This window comes from Gobius niger (genome assembly GCF_951799975.1).
Source record: "Gobius niger genome assembly, chromosome: 4".
Lineage (NCBI taxonomy): Eukaryota > Metazoa > Chordata > Actinopteri > Gobiiformes > Gobiidae > Gobius > Gobius niger.
In genome coordinates this window covers 42,797,162-42,809,811 of record NC_136855.1, presented here as the reverse complement: position 1 = coordinate 42,809,811, position 12,650 = coordinate 42,797,162, and the positions used below count along the sequence as shown (strand labels likewise).

Here is a 12,650-nt window from a genome sequence, read left to right as displayed (position 1 = left end):
ACTTCTGTCAAATATCAACATCTTTAAAACATATTTAATATTCTCTCTTTTTAAATGTGTCCACATGGTCATCTTCACCGAGCACAGTGTCTCAGTTTCTTAAAGCTTCTGTGTAAAGAGTGTAACGCCTCATTTGAAAGCTAAGAACTACAAAACTGATGGTAACTTATGTGTCGCGTTGTGGTGTTTTCCTTTATATTTTCCATCTCCTTTTGATTGTGTTGTTGTTGTGTTTTCCCCACTCTGTTGTTTCTTTATTGCCTTCATGTTTTTGTCACTTATTGTTATTGTCTTAATGTTTTGTCTATATTTTAACTCTATTTTCTTCTTCGTCTGTGTCGTTCTTTTGCTGCATTTCCATCCTCGTTTTGTCTATTTATTTTGCTATTTTGACGCTTTTTTAGATTTGGGTAAAGCCAAAGTGGAGAAAACGTGCCTGGTTCAGATGGTGAATAAACTGCTCTTCAATAGAAACTCTTCATCTGCTCTTACGTAACACTGACTTTATTGCGCAAACGAGCGGTGAGCGCGAAACGTCTCCAAAACTCCCTGAAACGCTCGCCACGCGCCGGAATGACAATATCGATGTAAACTTAAGGCAACAAGCAAAACCAAACTTCATCTGAAAACCCCACCCAGTTGTATAATGTTCTCCATTGGCCTGAGCGCGAGCGGCTCTCCCATTGGGCGGCGGTGACGACAATCCCGAGCCTTGCGCCCGCCCACCGAGCGGATCAAGTTTGAATGAACAACAGCAGAGTCTGATCCGAGCTGCTGCTGGTGCTTTTTGTGTGTGTGTGCAGGAATATACAAGTCAAAGTGTGTGTTTCGCATCGGGGCACGACCTCCAGGATGGACATGAAGAAGAGAATCCACCTCGAGTTACGGAACCGCACTCCGTCAGACGTAAGTTCACCCCCAAACGCCTGGTTCTCCTTCTTCTGCTGCTCCCCGTTACTCTCTCCCCGCTAATGGAGATCCCTCCGTCCGTGCGTCCGTCCGTGCGGTGCCTCGGCGTGTGGACAAAGTTTCCTCAGAGTGAAAAGGTGATGGAGACGTGTGTTCGCGGTGTGTGCGGGTAGTACAGGTGGTGTGAACGGAACTTTAGTGCGACCCTCACCCGCGTCTTTTATCGGCACTTTGCAGCATACGAGCTTTTTTTTTTTTTTCTCTCACGCCAGCGATATAAACACGGCCATATTTGCAACTTTTCCCCCCCACGAACGTGCCCTTCATCGTGCACGCTTCACCCCCGCTGCCCCCGCTGCATTTCGGGCTCCGTGAATGCGTGTGCGCCTGGAGAGGATGCGCTCTCAAAGTCATGAAATCACCATACGCTGATTCTGGAGCCTAAGTCTGACTCCTGAGGCAGACAGAGACCCCCCCGCCGTGTGCCCCGGTGGTGTGGCTCGTTTGTGCGCGAGGCGGGTTTTGGAGGAGAAAGGGGGGGTAGAGCCTGCGCCGGAGTCCCGGAGAACACGGTGCCCTACGCCCGCAGAGGCCCGGAGGAAGCACCGCTAACGGGAGCCCCGGCCCTGGCTGGGACTCGGCTCCGTTAGGCTCCCGCGTGTGTGCGCCCCCGTATTCACCCGCCGCGCGGTTATTACAACCTAATAACCCACGTCCCAGGTTTTCCGTGGTGTTTTATCGGCTCGTGCGCTGCGCCGTTCGTAGCGATAAACAACCCGCCGCCGCCGCTGTTGTTGTTCTAGTTTTCCATAACTAGGACACGCCGCCATTTTACTGAGAAACAAAGGCAGCCGCGGAAACGCATCGAAACCCGCCGTTTATTCGACACAAGTGACGAAGGATTCCTCATACCTTTGGTACAAAGAGAAGTCTATACGCGCCATCAATCCATTCGTCAAGTGTTTAGCGCGAGCAACAATGAAAGGTTTGCCTGGCAGCTATATCTAATCGGCTTTACCGCCCCTCCTACTCCAAGTGACCCTGTGCACGACGCGTAGCTCTGTTTGGCTCGCACTTGTTTTCACTAATGTGCATCTGCGCCGTGGAGCCGTCCGTCCTCACCGCGGGCTCCTGCCGCGCGCGGGGGAGGACCGGCCGTTCTCTGGGCAATACGCGTAACAAGGACACCTTTATGAAGTGTGGCGTAACCTCTTCCCCCCCGCCGTAACCGAGCGCGTTTTCTACCGATGCATAAGATCCTAAAGGCCAGAGTGAAGGCTCATTTGAAAGCTAAGACCGACACAAGTCATTTCAATGGAGCTTTTTCCTCGCGCCAGTGAAATATGACTTTTTTGTCATATTTTTTTTTGCTTTTTCATTGTGTTTTCGTCACATTTTTCTCACTTTTTTTTTTTGGTCACATTTTATTTTATTTTTGTCACATTTTTGTAGTTGTTTCGTCACATTCATTCTCGCGGTTTACTGTGTGTCGTCTTCCCAAATGTTATGCCTGTATTTAATAGTTCTGTTTCTGGCTCCTGATTGGCCAGAACGAGCTCACGCCGACTTCCACAACATAATGCAAAGTAATAAAACAAGTGTGACTCTGTAGGATAAAAGGATAAAATAACCAGGTGAAACGAGTGTTCTGATTTGTTCTTAAAGGAATAGGCCACCGTTTTTACATACTGAGATATGCTCTTACCTAACCTTAGTGGAGTTAATATATCCCCGTCTGGTCTTTGTCCGTGCGCTCACACATACGCAGCCTCTCCCACATGTCACATAGCTCCAAAAAAGCTCACGATAGAAGCTACCAAGCTCTTCCACGTGTTCCCTATTTAAATAAAGTTACGTGAAGTGTTTTCATGCGAAGTATATTTACACAGAAATGTAACATGTGGATTTTATAAGCAGATAAAAAGGGGGACTATATTGTGAGGCGTAATGATACGAGGAGCAAAACGTCCGCGCAGTAACTCCTAAAGACTTCCCCGCTCACTTCCGTCAATAACCTTTAGGAGTTACTGCGCGGACGCTGTGCTCCTCGTATCATTACGCCTCACAATATAGTCCCCCTTTTTATCTGCTTATAAAATCCACATGTTACATTTCTGTGTAAATATACTTTGCATGAAAACACTTCACGTAACTTTATTTAAATAGGGAACACGTGGAAGAGCTTGGTAGCTTCTATCGTGAGCTTTTTTGGAGCTATGTGACATGTGGGAGAGGCTGCGTATGTGTGAGCGCACGGACAAAGACCAGACGGGGATATATTAACACGACTAAAGTGAGGTAAGAGCATATCTCAGTATGTAAAAACGGTGGCCTATTCCTTTAACGCAAAACACGCAGGAAATATTTCACTATTATTCATGAAAACACAAAACACTCTTCTATATTTACATTTCTATATTTACAAAAGCTTTTATCTTAAGGGGCTGATATATTTCAAATCTCTAAGTAGCTCCTTCAAATATATGCATTTTAGAAAGTATAAATATTGTAAAACACTACAGAAATAAACTTTGCGATACACGATATTACTCAAGGCCTTTTAATGCCACAGGAAGTAACTTTAAAGCTTCAAAGTGACAGTAAAGCTTTGTCCGAAAAGGACTTAGTCTTAAAATATCCCACAATAATAAAACACATCTTACTTTGGGTAAAACATAAAGTATTACGTTTGAAAAATGGGGAAAAATGCAATGGGAAATGGGAGAAAGTTTAGTTTTTTCTCTTTGTTTTCCCTCTGACTGCTTCGAACATGACCATAAACGGGCATCCTCCCCTTTTTCATTGTTTGTAATCATTTTTTTTAAGTTATTCTGACTCTTGTGTGTGTCCCGTCCACAGGTCAAAGAACTGGTCCTGGACAACTGTCGCTCAAACGAAGGGAAGATCGAGGGTCTGACGGACGAGTTCGAGGAGCTGGAGTTTCTAAGCACAATCAACGTCGGGCTGACGACGGTCGCCCACCTGCCCAAGTTAAACAAACTCAAAAAGGTTTGTCTTCGGTCTGATGGTTCAGCCAAAACAAAGGCACTAATATGATCAAATACATGTTAAATCTGTATTCATCTTTTCTTCAGTGTTGTTTTTTATGTTAGTGTTTAGAACATCCTGCTCTCTCACAGATGTTTTCCTGGTGAATAACCGCCTGATGTTCTGGTTTTCCAGCTTGAACTCAGTGATAACCGGATCTCAGGAGGGTTGGAAGTCCTGGCAGACAAATGCCCCAACCTCACGCACCTCAACCTCAGCGGCAACAAGATCAAAGACCTCAGCACAATAGAGCCATTGGTGAGTCTGCAGCGGACTGGGCCGGGACTGGACCAGGACTGGACCAGGACTGACACGTGACTGGACCTGGACTGAACTGGGACTGAACCAGGACTGGGCCGAGACTGGACCGGGACTGGACCTGGACTGAACCGAGACTGGACCGGGACTGAACCGAGACTGAACCAGGACTGGGCCGGGACTGGACCAGGACTGAACCGAGGCTGAACCTTATAGTTTAGTTTATGAAATGCTGTGAAAGGGACTAGATGCAAGTTTGCCATTTTATACTCACTACTGCCACCTCAGGTCATACGTGTAACTGCAGCTTCTATATTAAGCTCGTGCATGACGACTTCATGAGGCAGCTGTGGTGAACAGGTCTGAGCTCATTCTACGGGAGGAAAGTATTTTTACGTGTTAACATTTTTAAGCTCCGTATATTCCCTTTAAAGAATAATAGCTATAAAATATTTGTTATGCACAAGTTCTAATGATCAGATCAGTTTACGAGAGTTGTTTACATTAATACAACCTAAAAGCTTGTCATAAACTCAAGGATGCTTTGTGAAAAAAGTCATTGTTTCATATTTACATTTGTTTATTAATCGATATAATTGATCTGTTACAAGAGAAAAGATACGACTTTGTTGATCTCACACTGGAGAACTGAACTCTAACTATGCTACAGTGTGGTCCTAAACTGTGGTCCTAAACTTGGTCCTATACTGTGGTCCTATACTGTGGTCCTATACTGTGGTCCTAAACTGTGGTCCTATACTGTGGTCCTAAACTGTGGTCCTAACCTTGGTCCTATACTGTGGTCCTATACTGTGGTCCTAAACGTGGTCCTATACTCCTATACTGTGGTCCTAAACGTGGTCCTATACTGTGGTCCTAAACTTGGTCCTATACTGTGGTCCTATACTGTGGTCCTAAACGTGGTCCTATACTGTGGTCCTATACTGTGGTCCTAAACTTGGTCCTATACTCTTATACTGTGGTCCTAAACTTGGTCCTATACTGTGGTCCTATACTGTGGTCCTAAACGTGGTCCTATACTCCTATACTGTGGTCCTAAACGTGGTCCTATACTGTGGTCCTAAACTTGGTCCTATACTGTGGTCCTATACTGTGGTCCTATACTGTGGTCCTATACTGTGGTCCTAAACGTGGTCCTATACTGTGGTCCTAAACTTGGTCCTAAACTGTGGTCCTAAACGTGGTCCTATACTGTGGTCCTATACTGTGGTCCTATACTGTGGTCCTAAACTTGGTCCTATACTCCTATACTGTGGTCCTAAACATGGTCCTATACTGTGGTCCTATACTGTGGTCCTATACTGTGGTCCTATACTGTGGTCCTATACTGTGGTCCTATACTGTGGTCCTATACTGTGGTCCTAAACTTGGTCCTATACTCCTATACTGTGGTCCTAAACATGGTCCTATACTGTGGTCCTATACTGTGGTCCTATACTGTGGTCCTATACTGTGGTCCTATACTGTGGTCCTATACTGTGGTCCTATACTGTGGTCCTAAACTTGGTCCTATACTCCTATACTGTGGTCCTAAACTGTGGTCCTAAACTTGGTCCTATACTGTGGTCCTATACTGTGGTCCTATACTGTGGTCCTATACTGTGGTCCTATACTGTGGTCCTAAACGTGGTCCTATACTGTGGTCCTAAACTTGGTCCTATACTGTGGTCCTAAACTTGGTCCTAAACTGTGGTCCTATACTGTGGTCCTATACTGTGGTCCTAAACTTGGTCCTATACTGTGGTCCTAAACTTGGTCCTAAACTGTGGTCCTAAACGTGGTCCTATACTCCTATACTGTGGTCCTATACTGTGGTCCTATACTGTGGTCCTAAACTTGGTCCTATACTCCTATACTGTGGTCCTATACTGTGGTCCTATACTGTGGTCCTATACTGTGGTCCTAAACGTGGTCCTATACTGTGGTCCTATACTGTGGTCCTATACTGTGGTCCTATACTGTGGTCCTAAACGTGGTCCTATACTGTGGTCCTATACTGTGGTCCTATACTGTGGTCCTAAACGTGGTCCTATACTGTGGTCCTATACTGTGGTCCTATACTGTGGTCCTATACTGTGGTCCTATACTGTGGTCCTAAACGTGGTCCTATACTGTGGTCCTATACTGTGGTCCTATACTGTGGTCCTATACTGTGGTCCTAAACTGTGGTCCTATACTGTGGTCCTAAACTGTGGTCCTAAACTGTGGTCCTATACTGTGGTCCTATACTGTGGTCCTAAACGTGGTCCTATACTGTGGTCCTATACTGTGGTCCTAAACTGTGGTCCTATACTGTGGTCCTAAACTGTGGTCCTATACTGTGGTCCTATACTGTGGTCCTAAACTGTGGTCCTATACTGTGGTCCTAAACGTGGTCCTATACTGTGGTCCTAAACGTGGTCCTATACTGTGGTCCTATACTGTGGTCCTAAACTCCTATACTGTGGTCCTATACTGTGGTCCTAAACTGTGGTCCTAAACTGTGGTCCTAAACGTGGTCCTATACTGTGGTCCTATACTGTGGTCCTATACTGTGGTCCTAAACGTGGTCCTATACTGTGGTCCTATACTGTGGTCCTATACTGTGGTCCTAAACGTGGTCCTATACTGTGGTCCTATACTGTGGTCCTAAACGTGGTCCTATACTGTGGTCCTATACTGTGGTCCTAAACGTGGTCCTATACTGTGGTCCTATACTGTGGTCCTATACTGTGGTCCTATACTGTGGTCCTATACTGTGGTCCTATACTGTGGTCCTATACTGTGGTCCTATACTGTGGTCCTAAACGTGGTCCTATACTGTGGTCCTATACTGTGGTCCTATACTGTGGTCCTATACTGTGGTCCTATACTGTGGTCCTATACTGTGGTCCTATACTGTGGTCCTATACTGTGGTCCTATACTGTGGTCCTATACTGTGGTCCTAAACGTGGTCCTATACTGTGGTCCTAAACGCGGTCCTATACTGTGGTCCTATACTGTGGTCCTAAACGTGGTCCTATACTGTGGTCCTATACTGTGGTCCTAAACGTGGTCCTATACTGTGGTCCTATACGTGGTCCTAAACCTGCTGACTGACTCACTGCCTTCACAGAAAGAGCTGAAGACCCTGAAGAGCTTAGATCTGTTCAACTGTGAAGTGACCAACCTGAACGAGTACAAGGACAACGTGTTCAAGCTGCTGCCTCAGCTCACCTACCTGGACGGCTACGACAAGGACGACAAGGAGGCGCCCGACTCGGACGCAGAGGTTTACGCCGAGGGGCTGGACGACGACGAGGACGACGAGGACGGTACGAAAACCAGGGCCGGATTCAAAACGAGGGTTAGGTGCAAGGGATCGAAAGCTGGAACCCAAAAGAAATGTAAAATCTTTATATTCAAGTTTTGATAGATACAGACGGCATCGCGTCATAGAAGGGGGCGTGGCTTCGCCGAGGGGGAAAACAGAATCTTTTGGGAAACACATTTTTCACTCTTTTTAGCCATTTTCTGCTGAAATATGAACTTATTTATCACATATAAATAAAGTCAAGTCTAAATCAGGTCTATATGGATGTTTAATCACAGCAGATTGTTCAGTAGGAGTGTAAAAACAGCAGTCGTAGGTAGCGCTAGCTAGCGTTAGCATTAGCACGATGCTAACATGAAGCAGCATTCTTCGTTATTTTTGGATTCATGGGCTGTTGAGCCACTTTGCTCCTCTCCATGTCTTTGTATATTTATTTAGTAGAATAATTATTCAGCATTTACATTTTTCTCCAAATTGTTTTCCCCCTTAACTGTTTTCAAACATGACCATATATGGACGATTAGGGGGGAAACAATTTGGAGAAAAATGTAAACTTTCTCTAATTATTCAAAAAACAGTTTAACAAATGCTGAATTATGAATATAGTTTCTACTAAATTAAGATACAAAGACATGGGGAGGAGCAAAGTGGTTCAACAGCCCATAAATACATAAATAACAGAAAATGCTAACTTGATGCTTCATGTTAGCATCGTGCTAATGCTAATGCTAGCTACGACCGCCTTGTTCGCTTCTACTGAACAATCCACTGAGAATAAACATCCATTTGGACCCGATTTACACTTGACTTTATTTGTGTGTGAAAAATAAGTTCAGTCTAAAAAGAAGGAAATATTGTTTTTCCCAAAAGATTCTATATTCCCCCTTCTATGACGCGATGCCGTCTGTGTCTATGGGTTGGTCATCAAAATAAAAAAAAGTGAAACACAAAAATAATTAGGAAAATTTGGGGCAAAATGGGGAAAATTGTGATTAAAAAAAATATGTACAATTTTGTTGTTTAACCTCAAACAAATGATGCAATGATGCTGGTTCTATATGACACATATTTTAGTATCGGTATCAAAAACCAAAAATCGTTGAAGTACCGGTAACGGTGTCCAGGCACAAAGAGGTTTCAGCCGTCTCTGATTTATATCAAACATGTGCCTGTGTTTATCTGTAAAGCGTCTTTGTGTCTCCTGAAAAGCGCTATATAAGACCTATGTATTATTATTATTATTATTATTATTATTATTATTATTATTATTATTATTATTATTATTATTATTATTATTATTATTATTATTATTAATTAAAGGTCTCATGTGAATACTGTATTTGCTGTAGTTATGCTGTGATTTTCTGACTGACTCTCGGACGTGGGTTTGAGTGATTGTTGAGTCTTTCTCCTGTTGCTGTGCAGATGTAGACGAGGAGGAGTATGATGAAGACGCGGCTCCGGGAGATGAAGAAGAGGAGGAGGGAGAGGAGGACGAGGAGGAGAACGAGGAGGAAGACGACGATGACCTCAGTGGAGAGGTCAGTGCGTCCTACACACACACAGCGTAACCGCGGGGCCTTCAGGGCCGGGCACGAGGGTGGGCACGAGGGCGGGCAGGACGCCTGCGGGCATCACCTGGAAACCACTACACCATGGGCGCCATGGCGACCAGTGCCACGATGATGTCACACTCTGAGACTTACATCCCACTGAATGATGAGGGTCTGATATGACACAGATCACTGAGTTGTCTTTAAAGCGGTGAGAGCCTAAACTGGTATCGGTTCAGTATCGGATGTTTGTAGCCGATATCGTATTTTTTCTGGCATCGGCTCCGATATCGGATAGATACATCTAGGGCTGGGAATCAATTCAGTTAATTCATGCTCTTGAAAACAGACGATTTGGAAAATTGCTAAATGATAAAATGGATTTAGCCATTCGATAGTAATAGGATAGGATTACATTAACAGAATGTTCAGATGAAAAGCTGTCGAGCCACACAAACCTTTTGTATAGAGACCTAATCTAAAGGGTCCATGTCCCCCCAACGACGACTGATTTCTAGAAGTGCTGACGTCATCATATTAACAGCGGAGAAATAACGCCTAATTAACAACAAGTACAATATGTTCACGTCCAAATCCGTCATGTAATAATGTAGGCTCAGGTGTATTTTCTGAGTTAATATATAACAAAGTATTACCATTTCTTAGGTTTTAACTTATTTTTAGCTAAAGCTCAGTGTTTCCCTGCGCCTCCAGAATAGATCCGCGTCCTCTCCCCTCTCGTTTGTCTCGCTCTCCTCCTGGCCTCATCTGGCCTCATCTGGCCTCTCATCTGGCCTCTCATCTGGCCTCATCTGGCCTCTCATCTGGCCTCTCATCTGGCCTCATCTGGCCTCATCTGGCCTCATCTGGCCTCATCTGGCCTCATCTTGCCTCATCTGGCCTCATCTGGCCTCATCTGGCCTCATCTGGCCTCATCTGGCCTCATCTGGCCTCTCATCTTCCTTGTAAATCTAAGGTCTGAAGTAAACAAGCTTTTGGGTGAAACTCTATGTAGACACTAAAACGTGACCACTAACCATAATGACGCTAACCGGTGAAAACAACTAACCACTGGTCTGCTTTGGTGTAACGTTGTTCATTGTCCCACTGAAACATGGAACTAAAACACTCTCTAAAACGAGGGCGACTCTGGCTGCAGAAGTCGTTCATGCCCTGCTCTGTAGTGAAATGACACAAAGGAGAAGCAGAGACTTCCTGACCATCTGCTGCTTCACAAAGGTCAAAGTGTTTTAAGAGTTTCTGCTCCTGTGTCTTTCTCTCACTCTGCTCTGAGCCGACCATTTAACTCCGCCCCTTTCCCTCGAGTGTCCATGGAGACGGTCGTCAATAGATACAGACATAGATACACTTTGCACTAGCACTTTGAGGTTTCGCTGAAATGTAAAGTGCAATATAAATAAAATTATTATTATTATTATTATATACAGACAACTCGTCATAGAAGAGGGCGTGGCTTTACCGAGGGGGAAAATAGAATCTTTAGAGAAACACATTCTTTTTTTTTGTGCCATTTTCTGGTGTAATATAAACTTATTTATCATATAAATAAAGTCAAGTGTAAATCAGGCCCATGTGGATATTTTCTCACAGCAGATTGTTCAGTAGAAGTGAAAAAAGGGCAGTTGTAGCTAGTGCTAGCTAACTGTTTGCATTAGCCCGATGCTAACATCAGGTTAGCATTCTCTGTTATTTCTGTATTTATGGGCTGTTGAACCACTTTGCTCTTCTCCATGTCTTTGTATCTTTATTTAGATACAAAGACTATATTCATAATTCTGCATTTGCTAAAGTAGTTTTTGAATAATTAGAGAAAGTTTAGATTTTTATCCATGTTGTTTTCCCCCTTAACTGTTTTCAAACATGACCATATATGGGCGATTTCAGAGATGCCTCTGTATCTATCACAGCAGAGGCATGAAGACGATAAAACTAAAACACTTTTGAAAACTCCATAACTTATTAAGAAGTTTTAGTTTTGAGCAGACGAGGAATATTTAAAACAGAAATAACTATTTTAAATAAAGGTTATGTTTTCTTTATCTGCCTAACTGTATGAATATTAATGAGCAGGACTCTGGGAAGTTTTCTTCGTATGAAAGGATCAGGAGACTCTTTAATGTTTATATCAAATAAAAACGATTTTCCAAACTGAGCAAAAAAAATGTAGATTTTATTTTTTGGCTGCATCGCCAGCCCTAAGGTACATCCCTAATTAAATCTACGTTTCTTGAAAAATGTACATCGCTCGACAATGTTTGCTGTTCAAGTTCGTTTATTTAGGGCTGGGCTTTCAGTGCGAATGCCAGACACAATAATAAAAACTATTCATTCATTTATTCATTCATATAAAACCAAAATGATCCAGAACATCATTTCTAGATAATTTTGGTCTAGAAATAAGACCAAAATGAACAGGGGTTCCCAGAGCTCCTCCGAGTTACTCCGTGTAACCCCCTCCCTCAAGGTTATTGATTATTTAGAACTCTAACATGACTCAGTAAAAAGGTAAAAAGACACTGTTGGGTGTTCAAAATAAAGCTACAATCCTAAGATTCCTCGCACCCCTGGTTGGGAAACACTGGTTTAGAACATATTCCGATGCAAAGCTTTACATTTGTATAAACCCTGAGTCTCACTGAATATTTGAGCAAAGTTATGAAGCTACTTCTGCGCCATCTTGTGGTTAAAGTGCAGATTACCGTCGTCACCAACTCTTACCTTTCGGCCACATAATAATATCCTCATTAATGATCTTTTCTTGAGGAGAAACATAAACAGTTCATCAGCTTGTTTTCGTTGCTTCTCAGGAGGAGGAAGAGGAGGACCTGAACGACAAAGAGGTTGACGACGAGGACGAGGACGGTAAGTGTGGTCACATCTGGCCGTGAGGAGGCGGGGCTTCAGTCTAACGCTGTGGTTTGTCTCAGAAGAAGAGCGAGGCCAGAAGAGGAAACGGGACCTGGACGAGGAGGGCGAGGAGGGCGAGGACGACGACGACGACTGAGCTGTTTGTGTTTCCTTTTGAACTGTTTTCTTCTTCTCCCCGTCACGCCCCAGCAGCCCCCCTGTAACCCCCCCATATCGCAGTAGGAGCGCGGGTCCACCTCTTGTTACTATTATTATATTATTATCATTATTATTATTGGCCAGTCCGGGTGGGTGGGGTTGCCTGCACTGCAAACCGGATCTACATGCGGTAAAATGACGGCTCTATTGTCATTGTTACGATTGGATTTGTGGTTTTAATATCTTATGTTTAGCCTTTGTTTTATTTTTGAAGCATCGAGCAACATTTCAGCTTAATCGGCAACAAGACACAAATCTGTAAAAGGCAAAGCGGCGTTTATGGAGTCGTCAGAAAAACATCCTTAGTTTTGATCTTCTCTAATTAACGCGACGCTCTTTCACTCTTTCTCTGGAGAGGATCCAGCTTTTCTGCTTCCGATACCGATACTGGGGTAGGAGTATCTGCCGATATCCGATATTTACCGATACCAAGAGACTTTTTTGAGAGTCAGAGCCCCATGGCATCATGAACGACGCCAAA

General features: G+C 43.9%; 1 protein-coding gene across 7 annotated transcripts; it reads left to right on the top strand.

Moving 5' to 3' along the window:
• Positions 1-595: 595 nt before the first annotated feature.
• Positions 596-12,141, top strand: LOC306961838 (acidic leucine-rich nuclear phosphoprotein 32 family member D-like). Of its 7 annotated transcripts, none has more exons than XM_079554764.1 (7): positions 596-906; positions 3,769-3,918; positions 4,093-4,215; positions 7,332-7,530; positions 8,955-9,070; positions 11,911-11,965; positions 12,034-12,141. In XM_079554764.1, the coding sequence occupies exons 1-7, from the start codon at positions 853-855 to the stop codon at positions 12,105-12,107; spliced, it is 771 nt and encodes a 256-aa protein (XP_079410890.1). In that variant the 5' UTR covers positions 596-852; the 3' UTR covers positions 12,108-12,141. The 7 variants fall into 7 exon arrangements, with proteins under 7 accessions (XP_079410890.1, XP_079410889.1, XP_079410891.1 ...); XM_079554763.1 differs by having other exon boundaries at positions 12,031-12,140; XM_079554765.1 differs by having other exon boundaries at positions 11,914-11,965; positions 12,031-12,133.
• Positions 12,142-12,650: the final 509 nt, after the last annotated feature.

Coding starts and splice junctions, on each gene's coding strand:
- LOC306961838 (XM_079554759.1), top strand. CDS start 972: ATGGAGATCCCTCCGTCCGTGCGTCCGTCCGTGCGGTGCCTCGGCGTG. Junction 9,071..11,910: donor ACGATGACCTCAGTGGAGAG/GTCAGTGCGTCC, acceptor GTTGCTTCTCAG/GAGGAGGAAGAGGAGGACCT. Junction 11,966..12,030: donor TGACGACGAGGACGAGGACG/GTAAGTGTGGTC, acceptor GGTTTGTCTCAG/AAGAAGAGCGAGGCCAGAAG.